The following is a 22,800-nucleotide window of genomic DNA, read 5'->3' as shown; positions in this document are numbered from 1 at the left end:
ATTTCAAAATAAGCTTTTTTTTGTGTATGTATTGGTACTGAAGTTTGAACTCAAGGTCTTGTGTGCTGGCCTTTTTTTTTTTTTTTTTTTGTGGGGCCTGAACTCTGGGCCTGGGTGCTGCCCCTCAGCTCCTCAGCTCAAGGCTAGCTCTCTACTACTTGAGCCACAGCGCCACTTCCAGTTTTATGGTTGTTTATTTATTGGAATAGGAGTCTCATGAACTTTCCTGCCATGGCTAGCTTTGAACCTTGATCCTCAGACCTCAGCCTCCTGAGAAGCTAGGAATACAGGTGTGAGCCACCGAAACCTGGCAGCATTTTTTTTTTTTTTTGGTCCGGTTGTGGGACCTGAACTCGGCCTGGGCACTGTCCCTCAGCTCTTCAGCTCAAGGCTAGCGCTCTACCTCTTGCGCCACAGCGCCACTTCCGGCTTTTTTCTTTTTGCTTATGTGGTGCTGAGGAATGGAACCCAGGGCCTCATGCATGCAAGGCAAGCGCTCTACCACTGAGCCACCTTCCCAGCCCTGGTGGCATTTTTTTTTTAAGGTCAAGATTGCCACTCTACCAATTGGACCACACTTTCAGCTTTTTGTTGGCAAGCCTTGGAATTTGTCTGACTGAGTTGGCTTTGAATCTCAGTTCTTAGATCTCAACTTTCTGCATAGCTAGGAATACAGGTACTATCAGTGCCTGGCTTTAATTTTTTTCTTTTTTGAGACAGCATCTCACTATATAGCCCAGACCCCAAATACAAGAGCTTAGTTGCCCAAGTGCTAGGATTAAATGCCTGCACTAAAAATTGTACTTTCTGGGGAGGCCTCTATCATTCAAGCCATAACTCCAGCTAAAATTTGCACTTAGTCTTGAGAGTCATTCAGTTCTGGGGTTCTTCAGTCTTCTTGCTAATGTTGACTCCTTTGGATGGAGTTGAGTTCTATGATGGCTAATGGAATGTAGCACATATCTATTATGTAAATTAAGGCTGTTCTTACTAGCAAGTTTGTCTATCTTCCAGGGTAAATATTGAGGAAAGAATTCAAATGGATGCCCGGCGCTGGTGGTCATGCCTGTAATCCTAGCTAATGAGGAGGCTGAGATCTGAGGATCACAGTTCAAAGCCAGCCAGGGCAAGGAAAGTCTGTGAAACTCTTATCTCCAATAAAAACCACCAGAAAACCACAAGTGGTGCTGTAGCTCAAGTGGTTGAGTGCTCGCCTTGAGCTGAAGAGCTGAGGGACAGCACCCAAGCCCAGAGTTCAAGCCCCACGACCACCACCACCAACAACAAAGAATTCAAATGGATTGACATTATACCATAGTGTTTAAAATGGAAGTTGCTGGGCACTCTTGGCTCACACCTGTAATCCTAGATAATTAGGAGGCTGAGATTTAATGTTTGTGGTTGAAAGCCAGCCTGAGCAGAAATTCTATGAGATTCTCCAAATAACCACCAAAAAGCTAGAAGTGGAGTTGTGGCTCAAAAGGTAGAATGCTAGCCTTGAGTACAAAAAGCTCAGGGATAGTGTCAATCTCTGAGTTCAAGCCCCAGTACCAGTACACACATATACACACGTACTTCTGGGTACGAAAAATCCACTCATTTCTTTTTGTTATTCACATGCATTAAAAATAACCTTTAGTTGTACAAAGGAGTTTCAGTTCAAAATATTAATATATGAATACAATGCATCTTGATCACTTTTTTTATTTTTTTTATTTTTACATCCCTTCCCAGCCTCCCCCACTTTTTTTTTTTTTGTCTTGTCAGTGTGGGGCTGAACTCTGGGCCTGGGCGTTGTCCCTCAGCTCTTCCGCTCAAGGATAGTGCCCTACTACTTGAGCCACAGCACTACTTCCAGCTTTTTTCTGCTTATGTGGTGCTGAGGAATCAAACCCAGGGCCTCATGCAAGCAAGGCAAGCGCTCTACCACTGAGTCACCTTCTCAGCCCTTGATCATTGTTAATTATCTATCTCCCTCATCTCTCTCAACTCCACCCATCCCCTCAAGTTACCTGTTTCCATTTTCACATTTGTATATATTGAATATGACTGCGTTCATCCACCCCACTCTCTCCATTCATCTTCTCACTCTTATTTCCATTCATAGTAACAATAGCTAATACGATTGTGCATTTTGGGAGTACAGTCACTGTCCTATGCAGTGTACAGGCAGTAGAATCTGAACCAGTGGTTCTGCTCCCACCTTTATAACCATCAACCATGTGATGCATGCATATGGGAAGATGCTCTTCAGTCCACAGCAGCACTCCTTGAGGGCTAGGCATGCTCCATTAGCCCATGAGGGATTGCCTCTGTGGAAGCTGTCATCAGACTTCAGGGATTCAGTTCAAATGCATCACCTTATCCCAGTTATCCCAGTTCTTGAGATGTCACATGATTCCATGAACGCCCCCCCCCTTTTTTTTTTTGGTCGGTTGTGGGGCTTGAACTCAGGGCCTGGGCACTGTCCCTGAACATTTTTTGTTCTTATGGACTTTCCTGCCTGAGTGGCTTTGAACCATGATCCTCAGGTCTTAGCCTCCTGAGTAGCTAGAGTTACAGGGATAAGCCAGTGGTATCTGGCAAGAATATCTTCTTATAATTTCACCTTCCCTTCCTAGGAGCAAGTTCGCTCTATGAACTCCAACTTATGGAAACAATACACTATCATTAGGCCCTGTATATAGTCTGTTCTTTTTCTCTATTGTTTTCATTTCTCTTAGCTTTTTGTACCTCGTGTTTTGCAAAATAGACAATGCAATATGTGAAAGGGAAAGGAATCACAGAAACAGCAGAACAACAGATGAGCCACAGCAACATTGATACTCACTTGACACTCTGTAGGATAAGAACATTATAACTTGGGTGGGGGGCGGATAGAGAGGGATAAGTGGGAGATAAAGAGGGATGGGGTAATAATGATTAAAAACAAATGTACTTATTGTCTTACCTATGTAACTGTAACCCCTCAGCTCATCACCTTTTTAATTAAAAAAATAAAATATAATACCAAAAAAAGAAAAAAAACAAAGGAAAAAAAAGAATGTAATAAGCATCACCCAAAGCTGGTGGCTTACTCCTGTAATCCTAGCTACTCAGGAGGTTGAGATCCAAAGATCATGTTTCAAAGCCAGCCTGGGGAGAAAAGTCAGTGAGACTCTTATCTCCAATTAACTGGAAGTGGCACTGTGGCTCAAGTGGTAGAGTGCTCGCCTTGAACCGAAGAGTTTAGAGACAGTGCCCAGGCCCAGAGTTCAAGCATCCAGTGCCAGACACTGTACTTCAGGGACACGACCATCTCTGCTCTCAAGAAACCTGTGGACCAATGGGCAAGTTACAGATATTAACAGAAAGGTCATTGAGTTAAATAAACTAAGATTATGATGGGCCTTGCCAGTAATAAATAGGACTAAGACACCCCTCCTCTCCCCTCCCCACCCCCTGTCAACAGAATGAGACTAGCTATATACATCCCTATTTGCATTGAATTACAAGTCTTAAAAAAATATTACTACTATATAAACTTAAAGGAGAAACCATTGTAGTATTTATTGAGCATACACTATATCCCAGGCAAGTCTCAGGAATATGTGTGTACATAATTTGATTTTAAATATATGAAGATAAGCTTCTAATCTCTCGGCACTACTGCAGGCTGAGGGTTTAATGGATAAGAAACTGGTATATTTATTTTTGCCCCATCATCCCTATAATTTGTCAGGCAGAAACTCCTGAACTCTGTAATAACTAACAACCACTTAGCAGTGACAATGCTTTTTCATTGAGAAGATTCACTCTTGGTGACTTTATTCAGCATACGGCCTAGAGGAAATATGTAGAGCTATTTCTATAGGAACATGTTTTCAAATCGACTCCAGGTGCTGCTTTTCCCATAAAAGATTATGTAGTAACTCCTGTGATATGTGCTGTTCATTTTGTGAGCGGCAAGGGCAAAGGTGGCCTTTTAAAAACAAGATTATCTTTAAACTGTAAAGCTTCAACTGAATTATATTTTAGTCTCAGAATACTGTGGTTGTGAGACTGGCTGACAGATTCATAGTTCTCTGCCCAATGGAGCAATTTCAGATCACCAACCAAACCACAGGCACAGAGAAACTTCTCTGCAGGATTTTGGATCTTTAAAGTGTCCAAAAGTACTAGGCTAAATTAAAAGTCCCAGGTAGAGATTTAACATGCCAAAGACAATACCAGTCAGAAGAGTGAGCTACAGTAATGCCAGCATTATCTGCTTGGACTTCAAATAAATCATGGGATTTCTCATGCCCTAAACTGTGAGAATGATTCTACAAGGTGGCTGTTAGGTTGGTACATAGAAACATTTTATATTTAGAAGCTTAGTAACAAGTATGCAAGTTCCTAGGGGACAGGTGTCCATGCCACTTAGTGACACACCAATCTTTCTATGACCTTCTTCAAAACATGCCATTCTAAAGAGAATTCAGGGCCAGGTGCCAGTAGCTCACGACTGTAATCCTAGCTATTCAGGAAGCTGAGGTCTAAGGATCAAGGTTCAAAGCCAATCTGGGCAGTCCCTGAGACTCTCGTCTCCAATTAATCACCAGAAAACTGCAAGTAGAGCTATAGACTAAAGTGGTAGAGCCTGTGCTTTGAGCGAAAAAGCTCAGGGACAGTGCCCAGGCTGCGTTTAAATTCCTCAGGGATCTGGACACTGGTGGTTCACGCTTGTAATTCTAGTTATTCAGGAAGCTGAGACTTAATGATAGAATGCAGGCCAGGTAGGCAAATCTGACTCTTACTTCCAATTAACAAACTAAGTGAAATGAAGGTACGGCTCAAGTGCGTAGGATATCAGCTTTGAGTGAAAAAGGTAAGGGACAGTGCCTAGTCAGTTCAGGCCACACAGTGCCAGCACACAACACAAAAAGGAAGCTAGGAAGTCTTTAATTCCCATGCCCTTTATAGTGAACAGGAGATGAATAGATTCTGAGTTATAAAGGAAAAAAAGCTAAATCATACAGTGAGCTAAATGTTTGAGCTTACCAATAGTAGTGTTTGCATGTATAATTTAAAATTCAAGGGCTGTGCCCATTGCAAGAGATAGAGCATGTATCTGAATAGCAAGCAAGCACAGGTCTTGAGTTCAAATCAAGTACTAGGTGGGAGACAGTTGCTCATGTCTGCAATCCCAATCAGGAAGTTGAGACCTAGAGGACTGAAGCCTAATGCCAGCCTGGCTAGAAGGTCATGAGATTCCAATTGACCAGCAAAATTCTGGACTAGAGGCAGCTCAAGTTTTAGAAAATTAGTGTGTCAATACAACAAGGCAAACCAATGAGAGCCTTGGTGCTAGGAATTGTTTTGGTTGGTGATGGGGCTTGAACTCTGGGTTTGGGCATTGTCCCTGAGCTCTTCAGCTCAAGGCGAGTACTCTACCACTTGAGCCACAGCACCACTTCCAGACTCTCTATTGGAGAGTCTCATAGACTTTTGTGTCCGGGCTGGTTTTGAACTGTGATCCTCAGATCTCAGCCTCCTGAGTAGCTAGGACTACAGGAGTGACACTGGAGCCCAGCTAGGAATTTTAAGAAAGGGGTTGGGATGTAGTTCAGTGGAAAAGTGTTTGCCTAGCAAATGCAATGTCCAGAGTGCAAAAATCAGTACCAAAAAAGAAAAGACCCCCGACAAAAACAAAACCAAACCAACAACCACATCCAGAAAGTGTATTGTATATAGCTAAGTACTGGTAGCTCATGCCTATAATTCTAGCTACTAAAGAGATTGAGATTCTGAGGATCACTGTTCAAAGTCAGACTGGGCAGGAAAGTCTGTAACCACCAGAAAAGTGGAAGTTCTGTGACTCAAAGTGGTAGAGTGCTAGCCTTTAGCGAGAGCCCAGAGACTCTGTCCAGGCAGAGTTCAAAACCCATAAAAAAATAAAAAGAAAAATCTGGGTGTTAGTGACTCCTGCCTGTATTTTTAGCTGCTAAGGAAGCTGAGATGTGAGGATTGGGATTCAAAGCCAGCCAGGGTATGAAAGTCTGTAAGACTCTTCATCTCCAATTAATCACTGGAAAAAAAACTGAAGTGGAGCTGTGGCTCAAGTAGAAGAGCATTAGCCTTGAGCAATAGCTCCCAGGCCCAGAGTTCAAGCCCAGAACTGGTGCGTGTGCACACACGCGTGCACACGCACACATACACACAAAGGTATGAACAAAATGAAAACCACTGTATTTTTATCATCGACAATGTACTTACCATTATGAAGGTTCCACAATGAAAATCTTTTATCTTAATCAGAAAGTACCAAATAACCAAGTGTTATTTTTTCTATGTTTTATTTAAAGAAAAGTCTTACAAATTAGGATAGAGTAGGGAAACTTAGAATCTAGTGATCTGAACCATATTTATCATCTAAAAGAAGCCATGGGGGATTAAAAAAAAGCCTCTAAAGGCAATCACTCAAATATTGTAAAAGGAAGAAATGTGCTGGCCTTTCACTACCTCACACGGACCCATGTGCCCTGACCACCTCTGTTATTTTCTGTCGTAAAATCCTTCAGAGGCATTACCTTCCTAGAATTTGTGAGGCCTTGAGTTCTATCCACAGCATTTCAAAAACAAATCTACAACCAGAAGAAAACCCTCAGGTATACTGATAACTGCCACAAACAGTTCTGGTGCAAGAACTACAATCTGCTTGCCACTTCCACTTACTGTGTTAAAAAAGGCACATCAAGAAAATAACCTATACTGTATATATTTATAGACTGACCTATTAAAATACTGAAACACGTTGAGAAACATGCTGAGGCCCCCCCCACCCCCCACAACATTATAGAATTACTAAAAAAATTGAATCCAGGTTAGGAAACTTATGTAGTTGAATAATGCCTTTCAGAATTTATTGGCAGTGGCAGCAGCAACTGTCTGGCCTGTAGCCTGTGCTTGTATGTGAACAGGTGCAGCAAGCAGCATGTAAGCAGTATGGCTCCCAACAGCCTCACAGCAAGCGAACAGTTTTTCCAGTCACTGTCAAGAAGTCATCATCAGCCAAGGCACGCAGGGCTTCTTCAAACATATCTTTGGTAATTGCCTTTGGGAAGAGAAGAAAAATAAGTACTTCAGAGATCAATTCCCCCTAACTAGTACAGTCACAAAGTGCCACCCCCGTCTCCATGTGATAACTGCACATTTTTTAATCAGTATGGCCTCTTCTCTTAACATTACAACTCAACTTTGCTCTCAAGGTGGCAATGTAGCGAGGAACAATAAGTGTTATAAAAATAGAATACTGCCATCCTCCCCCCCCCCCCCCATGAAACAAGAAAGGCTGCATTTGCCCCATGTAATTATTTGCAAAAGGTTATGCAAGTATTTTATCCCTCAAATGAATTCAAACTCTGAAAAGGTATAATAATGAGTTCTGATCTCATATTATTTTGAGAAAATAAAGGCAACTCCCTCCCCAAACAAACTCAACAATGTTAAGGAAAAAGAAAAATATTACTAAACAAAAAAATCCCACATAAACACTTACTATGTCAGATTGTCCCCGAATATCTTCAAAAAGCTGCTGGTATTTCAGAGCTGGTGTTTTGCCCTTAGATAAAATAAGTTTTCTCAATGCTTCAGCTAATTCTTCTTTCCGTTTACGAGACGTAGCACTCATTCCTGATATTAAAAAGAAATCAATAAAATGTTTCAGCCATTAAGAAGTGATGTTTCAAATTTCCATAAATGTTCCTTCAAATTCCCATAAACACTGCCAAGAAAGATAAGGGTGCTGTGCCGAAATTTATTCAAAAGCATGTAAGATTTTTTTTTTGTCCTGGGACTTGAAATCAGCCTGGGCACTATCCTTGAGCTAGAGTTCTACCACTTGAGCAGTGCTCCACTTCAAGCTTTTTTTGGTAATTAACTGGACCTAAGTCTCATGGATTTCTCTGTCTAGGCTGTTTTTGAATTGTAACTCTTAGATCTCAGCACCTTGAGTAGCTAGGATTAAAGGTGTGAGCTACCTGTGCCTGGTACAATTTTCAAAAGACATTTTGTTCAGACAAACAAACCTGTAGTAAGAATAGATATGTCCACAATGCCAGTCCGGGGGTCAGTTGCAGACTGCTTCAGAGCCTCTCGGTGGAGACGTTTTGCCTCTTCCACATCAACTGCTTCAACTTTGCTTGAAAATCTTACTTTAGCATGGGCTTCTGCTAATCGAATTAATGACTCCAGCTGTCTAGGATATGCAGAAACCATTCCGCGGCTACTACCAATCTTCCTCATGTCTACATAAGCCTAGTGCAGGTAGAAAAAAACAAAAGGAAAATTGCTTGTTGACAAGAACTATAGTGTCATGGTTGAACTTACACAACTAGTGTTCTGCAAATAAACCGAATCCTGTCTGGCTGCCTTGTGAAATTACAGATGGCAATAAAAAATTAGATCTGGGCCTGGGCCTTATCAAGTGGTGGACAGATAGACAGGTAGACAGACATGTAAATCCTGGATGTTTTCAATAGCAGTGTACATCACTGGTCAGAGACTTTTGGGAAGACTTGGAGAAGTCTTTTATACTTATGAAGAACAAAGAACAGAGGGCAACTAATGTTGCTCCAATGGTGGAATGCTTGCCTAGTATACTCAAGGTTCTGAGTATGATTCCTAGAATAGAATGGAACACTGTAGCAGAGGAAGGTGACTTGGGATGTGGAATTAGGAGCAGGTTGTAAAGAAAAGATGAATTAGAGGGACTTATCTATACATGCCGTTGTGCATGCCTGTCCATGCACAAAGGTGTATGAATATAAAATACTATACATTTTTGTTTTCAAACAAGTGAATGTTAGAGTGACTGGATGACTTTCCCAGTTAGAAATTAGGAAGTCAGGGGCTGGGGTTTAGCTCAGCAGAAGAGCGCCTGCCTGGCAAGCACGAGGCCCTGAGTTCGGTCCTCAGCTCTGGAAAAAAAAAAGAAGAAAAAAGAAAAAGAAATTAGGAAGTCATATCACCTATATTTGAACTTGAATCACTGCGCTTGCAAGTACTTATATATAGAAGTGTACCATTTAACATAAATGAATCTTTGCCTTTTTACCTTTGGAAAAATCAATTTATAGCTGAAGAAAACAAGTAGTTAAAAGAAAATGGCATATTAGTCTTATATTAGTAGCTTAAATGGGATGATGAATTAGCTGTACCAATGCTTTGGACAGCAGGCTCACTAAAACCTTTTTTCTCAGGCTTTGTTACCTCAATGAGGGCCTGGCTAGCCTCCTCACTCAGACGGGGCATGATGGTACTGTGAGCATATGCAATGTAGTCCTTCAACACTGCCATGTCCAAGAACTCTTCTTCCACTTGCTCTTCGCTCTGGTAGTACAGTGAGACCAGGTGATGAGCCAGACGCCTGTCATATGCCTCATCCTGAGGGTCTAGCATTAGGAAAATCAGATCAAACCTGAGAAAATAGGAAGAAAAGATTGTCTTCTCAGTTGGGACACCAACATATCCACAAACAGATCTTAAAAATCCTTGGGCCATCAGATTGCAGTGAGCCCATACCCAGTAAAGGCCTTCTGAAGGACAACAGTTCTCTACCCCTGACAAAGGGCCTTGAGCCCTTATCCTCTGGTCTGTCTAGGTAAGAACGAGTAAAAGACTACCTTCTAGGAAATGTTTCTTTGAAGACTGGAAGACTTGAATGACAATATATACAACTGTCAAGAGATGGTAGATGATTGGGGGTATAGCTCAGTAGAAGAGCACTTGCCTAGTATGTACAAGGCTCTGTATTTGATCCCTAGCAGTATAAACAATAAAAACAAAATTATTTAGTTAAAAAAAAAAAACTGTTAATGCTAGGTACTGGCGAATCACGACTGTAATCCCAATTACTCAGGAGACTGACATCTGAGGATCAAGATTCAAAGCCAGTCCAGCTGCTTCATAGCTTATCTCCAATTAGCTACCAAAAAGGCTGGAAGTAGGGCTATGGCTGAAGTGGTGGTAGAGTGCCAGCATTGAATACAAAACTCAGGGACAGAGTCCAAGCCCTAAGTTCAAGCCCCAGGACCAGCGCACGCACATGCGCACACACGTGCACGCATACACACCAGCACACACATACACACAAAGTACTTAAATTCTAAAATCTATTTATGAAATATACTAATATGAGTAGTGGGGCTGAAATCAGTGGTGTGATAGCAAAGCTGTTCTCCGTTGACTATCAATAGTAGCTTTCAAACTAAGGAAAAATGTTGTTACCTGAAAAGATGTTCAAAGGAAACCAATGTTGCGATGCTATCTATTTATAGACAGAATACAATCCTTGCTGTGAAAAGCACACATTAACCAAATCTGAAACACTTCGCATTAAAATGAATTGCTAGCTCAACCTTATATTTCTTGCAATCTTTCACTGAAAATTCTGTAAATGAGGCAACAGAAACATCTATCTTTATAAAACTTTTAATACCTTGACAATAAGGTGTGAGGTAGCTGGATGTTTTCAATGGTTGTTTTTTTAGGATTCCACTGAGATTCAATGGGGTTTGCTGCTGCCAGTACAGAAGTGCGTGCATTGAGCTGACAGATGATCCCAGCCTATAAAAGACAATAGCAGTTAGAAGCTTCTCCCTGAGGCCAGTAGGGATGAGATCCATCTCATCTTTTTCTTGTCTCCAGCTAAATTTTATTTGTTCTGCTATTTAAGAGCCTTATAACCTTTACTTACTTCCTCAGTTGCACATGGACACGCCCTGTTCTATGATTTAAAACTAGGACTGAGCTTAGATGAAGACGTGCTGTTGTCATGTCCTTCTCAGAAGGCACTCTCATGTGAATTGCAGCATAAGTTCTATCAGTTCAAATTCAAGCTCTAAGTGTATTACACATCAGTGTGTAACAGAGCAAAAAGCTGTGCAAGGCTGCACAGCTCTGCATATGCTTCATATCCAATGTGGATCCATGTCAAGCAGCCAGGCCTGAGACTCACCTTTGCAATGGAGAGAGTCTGCTGCTCCATGACTTCGTGCAACACTGATCTTGTACTCTCATTCATCTTGTCAAACTCATCAATACAGCAGATACCATTGTCACTCAAGACAAGGGCACCTGTCTGCAGGACTAGTTGCCTGGTCTCAGGGTCCTTCATCACATAGGCTGTGAGGCCAACTGCACTGGAGCCCTTTCCAGATGTGTACTGACCCCTGGGGACCAGATTGTACACATACTGCAGCAGCTGGGACTTGCTGGTACCAGGGTCACCACACAGAAGGATGTTGATCTCGGCACGAAATTTACCCCTTCCTGTGTGACTAAAGTCTTTTCTTGTTCCACCAAAGAGCTGAAGTAAGATTCCCTAAAACAACAAAAAAGTCAACAGCAAAACACTTACTGCTGAGTAGTACATTTCACTTAAAATTTAGAGATATTTTTCTACTCTGAATCTAAGCACTCTCACAAAAAACCATGTGAGTTGGACATAGGTTGCTCACTCTACCTACTCAAGAGGCTGAGATCTGAGAATCATGGTTTGAAGCCAGTCTGGCCAGGAAAGTCTATGAGACCCTTATTTCCAATTAAGCACCTCCCCCTCTAAAAAAAAAAAAGGGCTGCTGTAGCTCAAGTGGTAGAGCACTAGCCATGAGAAAAACAACTCAAGGGCAGTGCCTAGATCCTGAGTATCATGACCCAGGAGAGGCACAAAAAAGAAAAGCATGTGAGAATTCCATATACTCCGCCAGAAAATAAATTGCTGTGCAGATCTCTGGGTGGCCTCTAACAACATTTAGGAACATGAGTGGCTTCAGTATAGGATTGAGTACATAAGTAACAAATCTATAATTCCCAACCAACAACAAAGAGGGGGTCAAGCACCTTGCTATGTTAAACAGGAAATAGTTATTTAGAGGAACTGACAGTTAAATTGTATGATCATAGGTTAACATATACACCATTACCTTCTTTATATCTTCATGTTCATAAATACTGGGAGCCAAGGCTGAAGCTAGTCTTTCATATATGTCTGGTTTCCTGGAAAGTTCCTTAAGCAATTCCACACGTTTTTCTGAAAAAAGTTTCTGTTCTGCTTCTTCATCAAGGCCATGCAGGCGTTTTGCATCCGTCTTCCGATAATGAATTACATCAATGTGGGTTTTGTAGACAGACTTCACGTTGCTCACTCTCGGATTGACTCGAATAGGCACTGCTCGGTAGATGCCTGAGGACACATCCACAAAGCATACTTTTAACCCCTGCATTTCTCCTTTTCAGAGCTCAGTGACCACTAGATAACACTTTTACTTTCCTTGAACTTCTTTCTTTCTTTCTTTTTTTGTTGGTTGTGGGGCTTGAACTCTGGGCTTGGGCGCTGTCCTTGTGCTCTTCAGCTCAAGGCGAGCGCTACTGCTTAAGCCACAGCACTACTTCCGGTTTTCTAGCGGTTTATTGGAGATAAAACTTTCCTGCCTGGGCTGGCTTTGAACCTCGATCCTCAGATCTCAAGCCTCCTGAGTAGCTAGGATTACAGGCATGAGCCACTGGCACCTCCTGGCTTTGAACTTCTTTCTTGTCAGGACTCAATGGCTAGCACAGATAACTGGCAGTATCAATATAAGCAAACACTCGATCTCTTATCTCTTTGGTATATTTTGGCTCTGTAAACCTCCTGGATTGAAGACTTAGTCCCATACTGCAAACTCCCACTCCTGTTTTGACAAACTGGGAAGATAGCAGCAGTAAAAGTCCAAGCTGGGAAGAATTTAGGTCTCTGAAAACAAGAAACCTAAAATTATGTTTGTCTCTGTCTCTTGTTAGCTCTGACAGTGGGCAGCCATCTGAGTATAATTGTACAGCATGTACACATCTGAGGTGAAATGAAAGACTGCTCTCATCCAAAGGTTGAGTTCATCATCGTGTTCAATAAATAATACCATGAGTTCCCTAGGCTGAATATAAAAATCTTAGTATGTAGGCCCAGAGTTTAAGTCTCACGACCGACCAACCAACAACAACAACAACAAAAGATGCTGGCTAAAGCAGGGATATTCTCAAAACCTCAAATACCTACCAGGTACTGGTGGCTCAAGCCTGTAATCCTAACTACTCAGGAGGCTAAGATCTGAGGATCCTGGTTCAAAGCCAGCCTGGGAAGGACAGTCCATAAGACTCTTATTCCCAACAAACCACCAGAAAACCGGGAGTGATGCTGTGGCTCAAGTGGTAGAGCACTCACCTTGAGCTGAAGAGCTGAGGGACAGTGTCCAGGCCCAGAGTTCAAGACCCATAACCAACAAAAAACCAAAAACCCTCAAATACCTGCAATTATGATGGCAAACATAACCAGTTCCAGTCCAATTAACTAATGACTGAATTGAAAGAGGCATTAAAAACAAGATACGATTTCATGCATTTGTTTCTAACGCAATTATAAGATTATTTCTTTGTTGCCTTGTATGTCTCTCCCCCACAGTATAACCCCTGCTTTCACTGTATTTGATGTCAGTATAATTTGTGGAGGGGAAGGGGAAAAACAAGTGTTTAAATAAGGATATAGGTGGACCTGTTGCAACAATGAGAAGTACAAGTTGTCATGTCAAAAACGAACTATACAACTTGGGGGGGGGAGGGGGAGGATGGGAAGGGTAAACAGAGGAGGCTACAATGTTTGATAAGAAATGTACTCACTATCTTGCCCATGTAATTGTAACCCCTCTGTACAGTATTTTCACAATAAAAAAAAATTAAAATTAAAAAAAAAAAAAAAAGATACGAGGGGAAGGTGTGGCTTGGTTGATAGAGCACTAGTCAATAAGCAAAACATCAGATGTTAAAAAAAAACAAAAAACAACAAAAACCCAAGATGTGACTCTTACCTGTGACATTCACTCTGTCCCCAGGCTGAACCTTGTCCACAAGATCATTGTGAGCGAAGAGTATAACAGTGTGAGGTGTCTGACCGGCAGGCATGTCTTCAGGAGATTCTTGAAGTTTAATCTAAAGGAAGAATCATGAAGATAACTTGAGAAACAGCACCAAGAAAAAAAATCATTAAAAAAAACAGAAAAATACCAGAGAACAAAACAATTGCTCTTGTATAGAACTATGTCTGATACCTAGCATCTTCACCTCTTTTAGAAAATTATTTTGTGGGTAGAACGTGTGGCTCAAACGGTAGAGCACCTGTCAAACAAGAATAAGCAAATCCCTGAAACCCATCCTTAGTATGGACTGAGAGAGAGACATATACACACAAAATCTCTGCCAAAATGAATGGTTTCATTTTAGGCAGTTTTTTTTTAAAGCTGCTTTTGAAGTAACATATTTGGTAAAAATATTTAAACATTCCCATTTGAGGGGGAGGGGTCTACTTAGATGATTTTTGTTGCTTGTCAGTTCAAGGTTATAGTTCTCATCTTGCTGTATAAATGTTTGTTTCTAATTCTTTGAGAAGTTACTCCCAGATGGGTGCTAGTAATTCATACCTATAACCCTTGCTACTCAAGACAGAGATCTGAGATTCACTGTTCAAAGCAAGTCCAGGCAGAAAAGTCTCTCACCCCTTAAGAACTGGAGTTATGGCTCAAGTGGTAGAGCACTATTCTTAGCCAAATAGATAAAGGATGATATTCAGGCTCTGAGTTCAAGCACTAAAACTACGCCCCCCCCCATGTTAAAAAAAAAGACAAAGCAAGCAAGCAAGCTTACCCCAGTAGATTTCCTAGGTAGGGAAGTACACGTTTTCCCTCTCTTTGCATTGCACTGCTGGAGATGAACCCAGGGCCTTATGCATGATCAGTAAGTATTTGACCACTCAGGTATTTCATGCTTACAGATATTTGCCACATCCATGGGCTGGGAAGGTGGCTCAGTGGTAGAGCGCTTGCCTTGCATGCATGAGGCCCTGGGTTGATTCCTCAGCACCACATAAGCAGCAAAAAAGAAAAGCTGGAAGTGGCTCTGTGGCTCAAGTGGTAGAGTGCTAGCCTTGAGCTGAAGAGCTGAGGGGTAGCGCCCAGAGTTCAGGCCCCATGACCAGACCCCCTCCCCCCCCAAAAGATATTTGCCACATCCATCTGCATCCACTTACATAACAGGTGGCACCTGAAAGCCTGCTTAATGCTGTACCTTGTTGCACGTGTTGGGAATTCATAGTGGGTTATGTCCTTCTCTCAAGGAGTGGAGAAATGGTGCAAATGTGACACTAACGAGTGACACACACAGAAACAAAACAAGATAAGGCTTCAGGGACCTCAGGCAGCATGAACAGAGGAGATACTGAAGGAAGATCTTTTTTTGTCAGTCGTGGGTCTTTAACTCTGGGCCTGGACACTATCCCTCGGCTCTTCAGCTCAAGGCAAGTGTTCTACCACTTGAGCCATAGTGCCACTTCCCTTTTTGAGTGATTTATTGGAGATGAGTGTCCTGGACTTTCTTGCCCAGGCAGGCTTTGAACTGTGATCCTCAGATCTCAGCATACTGAGCAGCTAGGATTACTGGCATGAGCCACCAGCACCGGGCTTAAGGAAGACCTTTCTAAACCAATAAAACCTCTGAGTCTGAAGATTTAAAGGGTTTTATTCTAAGCCAGTTTTGCAGTCTTTGATAGATCTAGGAATAAGAATACCAGACCAGCCCTGCGCTAGTGGCTCACACCTGTAATCCTAGCTACCCAGGAGACTGAGATATGAAGATCGTGGTTCAAAGTCAGCCCAGGCAAGAAAGTTCATGAGACTCTTATTTCAAACCAAAGGAAAACTGAAAGTGGATTGTGTCTCAAAGCAGTGGAGCACTAGCCTTGAGCAAAACAGCTCACAGGCAGTGCCCAGCCCCTGAATTTAAGCCCCATGGCCAACAACAACAAAAAAAGCCAAACCAGGTCACAAGGTCCTAGCAGCAGTGAATCTGCTCTAAATATCATACTGCACTATGAAAGAAACCATTTAATGAAACTAATACCTAATCAAAGAAAATCTAACTAATCCTTTTTTTTTTTTTTGGGTTGTGAACTCTGGGTTTGCATCTGCTCGGCTGGCATTCTATGAGCCATAATTCTAAAACAGCTCCCCCGCCCCCTTTTGTCTTTTTTTCTTTTGGGGCTTCAACTTGATATCTGACATTTTCGCTTACTGGCTGGCACTCTTACCATCTGAGCCACACTTCCAACTCCCCAATTCAGTTTTTTTCTGGTTATCTGGGAGAGTCTTAAGAACTTTTCTGCCCTGGCTGGCTTTGAACCATCATCTGTGGCATCTCAGCCTCCTGAGTAGCTAGGATTATCGGAGTAAGCCATCAGTAACAAGCTTATTTTTCTTTTTCCGTAGAGTCTTATCTTTTTGCTCAGGCTGGCTTTAGAGCAGGATCCTATCTTCATCTTCCTTGTAGCTGAGAGTATAGGCATATACCACCAGATCTGGATTTGTATGTAAATTTTTATGGATTACAGTAAAATTTCTGACTTTCCTCTGCTTATTTCTATGCCATTTAAACATTTTCATGATTCTAGAGGTAAAAGGTCAAACTTCCTAGACAAAATTGGTGAGAAAAACTTACAACATTTTCTATTCTTTTTTTTTGTTTGTTTGTGGGTCTGGTCGTGGGGCCTGAACTCTGGGCCTGGGCGCTGTCCCTCAGCTCTTCAGCTCAAGGCTAGCACTCTACCACTTGAGCCACAGCGCCATTTCCGGCTTTTTTCTTTTTGCTTATGTGGTCCTGAGGAATCGAACCCAGGGCCTCATGCATGCAAGGCAAGTGCTCTACCACTGAGCCACCTTCCCAGCCTGACATTTTCTATTCTTAATGGAACAGTTGCAGGACAATAGAATTTAGTCAGATCTGGTCTCAATTGTTTTACATATTCTAACTCAAAGAACATTAGGCAGTCTTAAAGAGTTCCCATAAAAGCAGCTGTTAATGTCCTGTACATATTCTAGCCCACAACTGCTTAATAAAACCTCCACCATCCAAGGAGCAGAAGGAGATGTCATTTAGGAAGATTGAGAGGTTCAGAATAACAAGTTTAGTTTTTAAGGGTTCAGACACTGAAAGAAGTTTGTGTCTGTGTCTAGAAGTTACCTACTCCAAACTCCTGTGCAGGGTTGTTTGTCACATACCATCTGTTTGTCAGAGAAGAGGGAGCGGTTGTGGATCAGTGCCATACTGTGGGTTGTGTGACAGCGGCCACAAACACAGGGCTCAGCAATGCGGCCACGGTCTATTTCCACCCGAGTAGTATGGGCGCACACTTGGCATTGGAAGAACGCCTCCTGCATCTCAGGGATCAGCTGAGAAGTTCGGATCACCATGCCACTGATGGTGATGAGCTGGTCAATGTCTATGATGAGAGAGGTCAGATGCCCTTGATTTCTTAAACGTTCACCATCACTAATCTTACTTGTTGTGGGTTCAAAACATGGCCTTGTGTATGCTAGGCAAGTGTTCTACCACTTGAGCTATGTCCCACCCTTTTGTTATTGAGACAGGGTCTCATTGTTACCTTTGCCCAAGCTGGTCTCCAACTTTCAATCCTCTTGCCTCTGCCTCCCAAGTAGCAGGGATTATAAGCATGTACCATTGTACCTGTCCAAAATCCATCTACTTAGTATTTTTTTTTTGTCACTATTGGAGATAAACTCCAGGCTTGGGCTCTTGCTTGGCTTTTTCCCTCATGGCTGAAGCTTTACCATTTTAGCCACGCTGCCAGTTGGGCAGATGTTGGTTTGTTGAAGATGGAGTCCTAAGACTTTTCTACCTGGGCTGGCTTTGAACTGCGAACCTCCAGGTCTCAAGTCTCCCGAGTCACCTGGATTAAAGGAGCGAGCCACTGGCACTCTGGCTTGCTCCATCTTTCATTTACTTCTCCTCAAATTAGAATTCTTTGTGAAACTCAAGGGTGGTAGTCATGTTCAGTATTTTTCCTACAATGACTAAGAAGACTCCTACTTAAGGACTACAGATTACATTTGAGTAAGTTTATTTTAAGGTAGAGATCTGTTAATAGTCACATTGTCTCATATAAGGTAAAGCATTCTACCTCTTAAGCTATATTCCAGTCTATTTTTGTTTCTGAGATAGGGTCTTATACTTTTGCCTAGGCTGTTATTGACTACCAGGTCTGTATTTCACAACTAGCTGGATTATACACATACTATTATGCCCAGCTCATATATTTAGTTTTGTTAGAGAAAAGTATAATGCTTTCACAAAAGTGTATAGGAGAAATGAATCTGTACTATTTTGTAAATTTATAATCCCTCATTATCATCATCCGTCTTTTCAAGTTCCTTTATAGCATAAAGCTTTGTGTATTTTCATGTGAAATATTCTCACATTACTAAATACATTACCTTCTGGATTCAGGTTTCTCATATTCTTCGTCTTTAATGCGTTGAATGGTCTTACTTGAATCTGATGTTCTAAGATGGAGTCAGGGTAACGGTCAAAGAAGATTTCATTGACAGCCATGTCAAAGGTTGGGATAACTTCCTATAAAACAAACATAAAGATGCTGTTATGCCTCTAATCCTGTAATGGAGTGAAGGAATAACAGTTTATATTAACAAAGAATAAAAGAAAAAAAAAAAAGAACAAGTCACAACACCAAAGCAGCACCCTATTTCTGGCACATATGCCATTTTGAAGCCTTGTTTTAGGTTAAATGTAGTGATGTACATGAAAGCGCCTTCTGGATATACAGGTATATATCACACTTTTCATCTGGGAATATCCAAGAAAAGGATTTTTTTTTTTGGGGGGGGGGGGGTTTGGTTGGTTGGTTGTGGGGCTTGGGCACTGTTCCTGAGCTTTTGCTAGCACTCTAATCGCTTTGAACCACAGTACTACTTCCAATTTTCTGGTGGTTAATTGGAGATAAGAATCTCACTGAGGGGCTGGGAAGGTGGCTCAGTGGTAGAGCGCTTGCTTTGCATGCATGAGGCCCTGGGTTCAATTCCTCAGCACCACATAAGCAAAAAGAAAAAAGCCGGAAGTGGTTCTGTGGCTCAAGTGGTAGAGTGCTAGCCTTGAGCTGAAGAGCTGAGGGACAGTGCCCAGGCCCAGAGTTCAGGCCCCACAACTGGACCCAAAAAAAAAAATCTCAACGACTTTCCTGCCTGGGCTGGTTTCAAATTGTGATCCTTAATATCTCAGCCTCCTGAGTATCTAGGATTACAGGTGTGAGCCATACCAGGAAAAGAATTTTAAGCCCATACTTTCATATCTTAATTCTTTCTCCATAAAATGATACTAAGATAGATGATCAAACTTCATTCCATCCAAATTTAATATGGTCCTCTCAGTATGTTGAAGAAACAGCTTTTGGGAACTTGGCTGAGGTTATATATGACTACTAAACAGAAAAGAATCAAAATTCAAGTCTGCTTGTCACAGTCTATACCTACATTTGATTAATAAAATATGCTCTTTGTTCCAAAATAAAGACTATAGTAATGCCTAACATACTTTGCTAAAAAAAAAAAAAAGTACTAATGTAATAATAATTGCAATAAACATAATAAAAATGTACTAAGTATGAAGTATTGTCCCTCAAGATAAAATTTACTCCGGGGCTGGGATGGTGGCTCAGTGGTAAAGTGCTTGCCTTGCATGCCAGAGGCCCTGGGTTCAATTCCTCAGCACCACATAAGCAAAAAGAAAAAGCTGGAAGTGGTGCTGTGGCTCAAGTGGTAGAGCGCTAGCCTTGAGCTGAAGAGCTGAGGGACAGTGCCCAGGCCCAGAGTTCAGGTCCCACGACCGGACCCCCCCCCCCCCAAAAAAAGATAAAATTTACTCCACAAAATCTGAGAAATTGTCTTTTTAAGAGTCTTATCATTTTCAGAAATACTGCCAACTAAACTGTGACATCTTAAAGACAGCATATACTTGCTGTTCTGAGAAACACTAAAATGTGGGGGGGAGTCATTTTTAAAGAGGCAAATAAAAAGCATTTGGCATACTGTTATCAAAGAAATTCTGTTATCTAGAACATTTCTTATAGCAAGTTACTGTAATTCACCAGGTCAAAGCCAAATTCTTACCTGTGGGTAGAAGATGAGCTGTCTATACAAACTTTTGTCAAAAGACTTTATGTGTTCACAATTTACATTTAAAAATGGCTCCCCAATAACATTAATCTGTAAGATAAAATGAAAGTCATATTTTGCTAATTTTGTTGTTATATAGTATAAACCTTTAATTTATGTTGTAACATTTGATTACCTCTGCAAGTCGTTGCATGTACAAAGGTTCAGTGACATCTATGCCAACATTTTCTTCTTCTTTAGCCAGAGGATCAATAAAACGCTGAAGAAATCTCTTGATGTGGAGAGAAAAACATATTAAGCTTAATGGGTGGATGATAGCTATTTACACACAGCTTTTCAAGGCCTTAAAACAATTAATAACGCTTAACACAGCTTACTTGAAAATTTTCTTTGCATGTTGCCACATTTACATCTGTCCCCCAGATGACAAGTTTTTGTCCCAGAGACTGTTCACTTGCTACTACATCTTCTGCTGCTGCCTACAAAAGAAAATGATCGAACCATGGAATTAAAGGAATTATGTATTTTATATATACATATATTTTTTTGTCTGCCCTGGGCCTTGAACTCAGGGCTTGGGCACTGCCCGTGAGCTTCTTTTGCTTAAGGCTAGTGCTCTACCACTTGAATCATTAGTGCCCCTTCTGTTGTTTCCTGAGTAGTTTATTACTGAAGGCTCACAGACTTTTCTGCCCAGGCTGGTTTTGAATCAGGAGCCTCAGATCTCAGCCTCCTAAGTAGCTAGGATTACAGGTGTGAGCCACTAGCACCCAGTGTATACATATGTACATACACACACACATATATTATGTGCAGGTATGTTGGTACTAAAGCTTGAACTCAGCTTCCCGAGTATAATTAGGATTAACAGCTTCATCAGCACCCAGCTTCCTGAATTCTTAAAACAGTTCTGGAATGGCATGTTTTGAAGGAGGCTATGGAGAGGTTGGATTTATTAGGAAAGGTGGTCACCTGTCCCTCTAAGTGCATAATGAGCTCCTGTGTAGAAAATACCCCCATGTGTCACCCGTACAGCCAGCCCATTTTATGTTTTAAAAAGGAAGCTATTAGAGGCCTGTGCTCATACTCACCCCATCAGACTGTACATCCACCTGTAGACCCTTCCGTGCAGAACCCAGGTCAGGCCTCTGCCTCACAGGTGTGCCCCTAACCCCACTTCTGGGGGTTCCCTCCACCCGAGAGCTGGGAGTTCCATATATCAGTGGTGAGCTAATATCAAAATCCAGAGGAATAGCTATAAAAACAAGACGTGAAAGTTGACATCGAAATCTTGGTAGCACATAAACTCTAAACTGTCCTATATATGCTGTCTGATTTGTCATCTCAACACCACACTTGACAGATAAGATTCTTAAGTATTCTATTAAGGAAACTACAACAATATATGCTTTCTGTGCTCACAAGACACTGTGTATCAGTTAGTTTTTGAACATTAGAACTGCTTGGGTATTACGTCAACTACTGTCAACAACCCTGCAAATCTGACCAGACGTATATTACCTCTACCATCTACAGTAAATCTACATCTTTAGACGCTCACCTGAAGAATGCATCTGAGGAGGACTGGAAAACAAGGCATCGTGAGCGGCAGGGCTCTGCAAGTCCGCTCCTGGTGAAGTGGGCATGGGCTGCAACTCTCCCGTGGAAGTGGAATCTTCGCCTCTGCGTCTCAGAGATGGGGAGGACCTGGCTTCCTCACTTCGCGCTTGGATCCAAAAGTGAGAAAGTTACACACTTTAACACTGGAGGCAAAAGGGCGTGGGCATGTTTAAGCACCCAAAGTAAGGGGGGGGGACTGAACTCTGGGGCGTCCGCTCAGGCGCGCACGCGGGTCACCCACACCCGGGGAGGGGGCCGGGGAACCTCAGCAGCCCAAGGCACCCAGGAGAGGAAGCGGCGGGAACAGAGGGGAGTAGTGGGGAGACCCCCCCTCCGGGAAAGGGGGATGGGGAGGGAAAGCAGACTCACGCGTCTGGGTAGGGGTAGTTCGCCCGCGCCGGCTGCTGCGGCGGCTCGGAGTTGACGCCGGGGACGACATGATGGCGGGCTGTCTGCGCGAGGATAGGTCCGAGCGGCGCTCGCCCTCCCAGCCCTACGACACGCACGCTTCCGCTGGGCTGCCGAAGTACAGCTACTGGAGCAAGGCTGCCTTACTCCGGCAAGTTCAGGGGCTACGGGACTACGGGGCTACCCGGCCGGACCGTCTCCCGGAAAGCGCGCGGACAGGGAGGAAGGTTCCCGCCGGCTGCACGGTCGTCACCGCCCCCGGCGGCATCTCTCCAATCACAGAGGCGCTTGCGCGAGGTTCCGCCCCCGGAAGGTACCACTGAGCATCCGCAGGGGGGAATGGACAGCCTGCGTCGAAAAGCAGAGGCAGGCTTCGCTCTGCCCTCCCCTCAGTTCAGTTGGTCTGATCTCCTGCGGAAGGAGTTTTCGCGGGAAATCTTGGGAGCGCCTCCCTTTGACTTTGCCTGGCCAGCATTCAGTACCTAATTAAGCGACATTACTATTAGTAGTCAAACGGTATTATTAGTAACCCCTACCGACATTTCAAGTGAAAATCTCACTTTGTATCAAACAACCTGTTCTTGACTGAAGCACTAGGCCTCGGGCATTTGATGAAGGCCATCATCTAGTTTCCTCCCTAATGCCTCGGGTCCAGCCGTTGGTTTCCTCTTTGGGTTTCTCTGTGTACAGCGTCCGCGCCTTACGTGCTTCGCACTGATGAACTAGAACGTCGACTCGGTAGCACCGT

The 22,800-nt window shown here is 42.6% G+C and overlaps 1 protein-coding gene across 1 annotated transcript; it reads right to left on the bottom strand.

Annotated features, from left to right (window-relative positions):
- Window positions 1-6,300: 6,300 nt before the first annotated feature.
- Mcm4 (minichromosome maintenance complex component 4) lies at window positions 6,301-22,308 on the bottom strand. Its single transcript, XM_042686156.1, has 16 exons — window positions 22,014-22,308; window positions 21,586-21,750; window positions 21,116-21,279; window positions 20,402-20,503; window positions 20,200-20,295; window positions 20,019-20,114; window positions 18,330-18,468; window positions 17,097-17,317; window positions 13,860-13,980; window positions 11,946-12,205; window positions 10,979-11,344; window positions 10,460-10,587; window positions 9,232-9,439; window positions 8,049-8,277; window positions 7,520-7,653; window positions 6,301-7,075 (listed from the first exon to the last, which is right to left on the bottom strand). The coding sequence occupies exons 1-16, from the start codon at window positions 22,081-22,083 to the stop codon at window positions 6,983-6,985; spliced, it is 2,592 nt and encodes an 863-aa protein (XP_042542090.1). The 5' UTR covers window positions 22,084-22,308; the 3' UTR covers window positions 6,301-6,982.
- Window positions 22,309-22,800: the final 492 nt, after the last annotated feature.

Source organism: Dipodomys spectabilis, unplaced genomic scaffold (genome assembly GCF_019054845.1).
Source record: "Dipodomys spectabilis isolate Male_0828 unplaced genomic scaffold, ASM1905484v1 ptg000096l, whole genome shotgun sequence".
Taxonomy (NCBI): Eukaryota; Metazoa; Chordata; class Mammalia; order Rodentia; family Heteromyidae; genus Dipodomys; species Dipodomys spectabilis.
This window is presented reverse-complemented; position numbering and strand designations above follow the sequence as displayed.

What these genes read in the sequence shown, in the direction of transcription:
- Mcm4 (XM_042686156.1), bottom strand. Translation starts at nt 22,083, where the DNA reads ATGTCGTCCCCGGCGTCAACTCCGAGCCGCCGCAGCAGCCGGCGCGGG. An exon ending in TCTTCTCTGACAAACAGATG is followed by an intron (nt 13,981 to 17,096) that starts GTATGTGACAAA and finishes TTCTTCCTTTAG; the next exon opens with ATTAAACTTCAAGAATCTCC. An exon ending in CCTCACACCTTATTGTCAAG is followed by an intron (nt 9,440 to 10,459) that starts GTATTAAAAGTT and finishes CTATTTTCTCAG; the next exon opens with GTTTGATCTGATTTTCCTAA.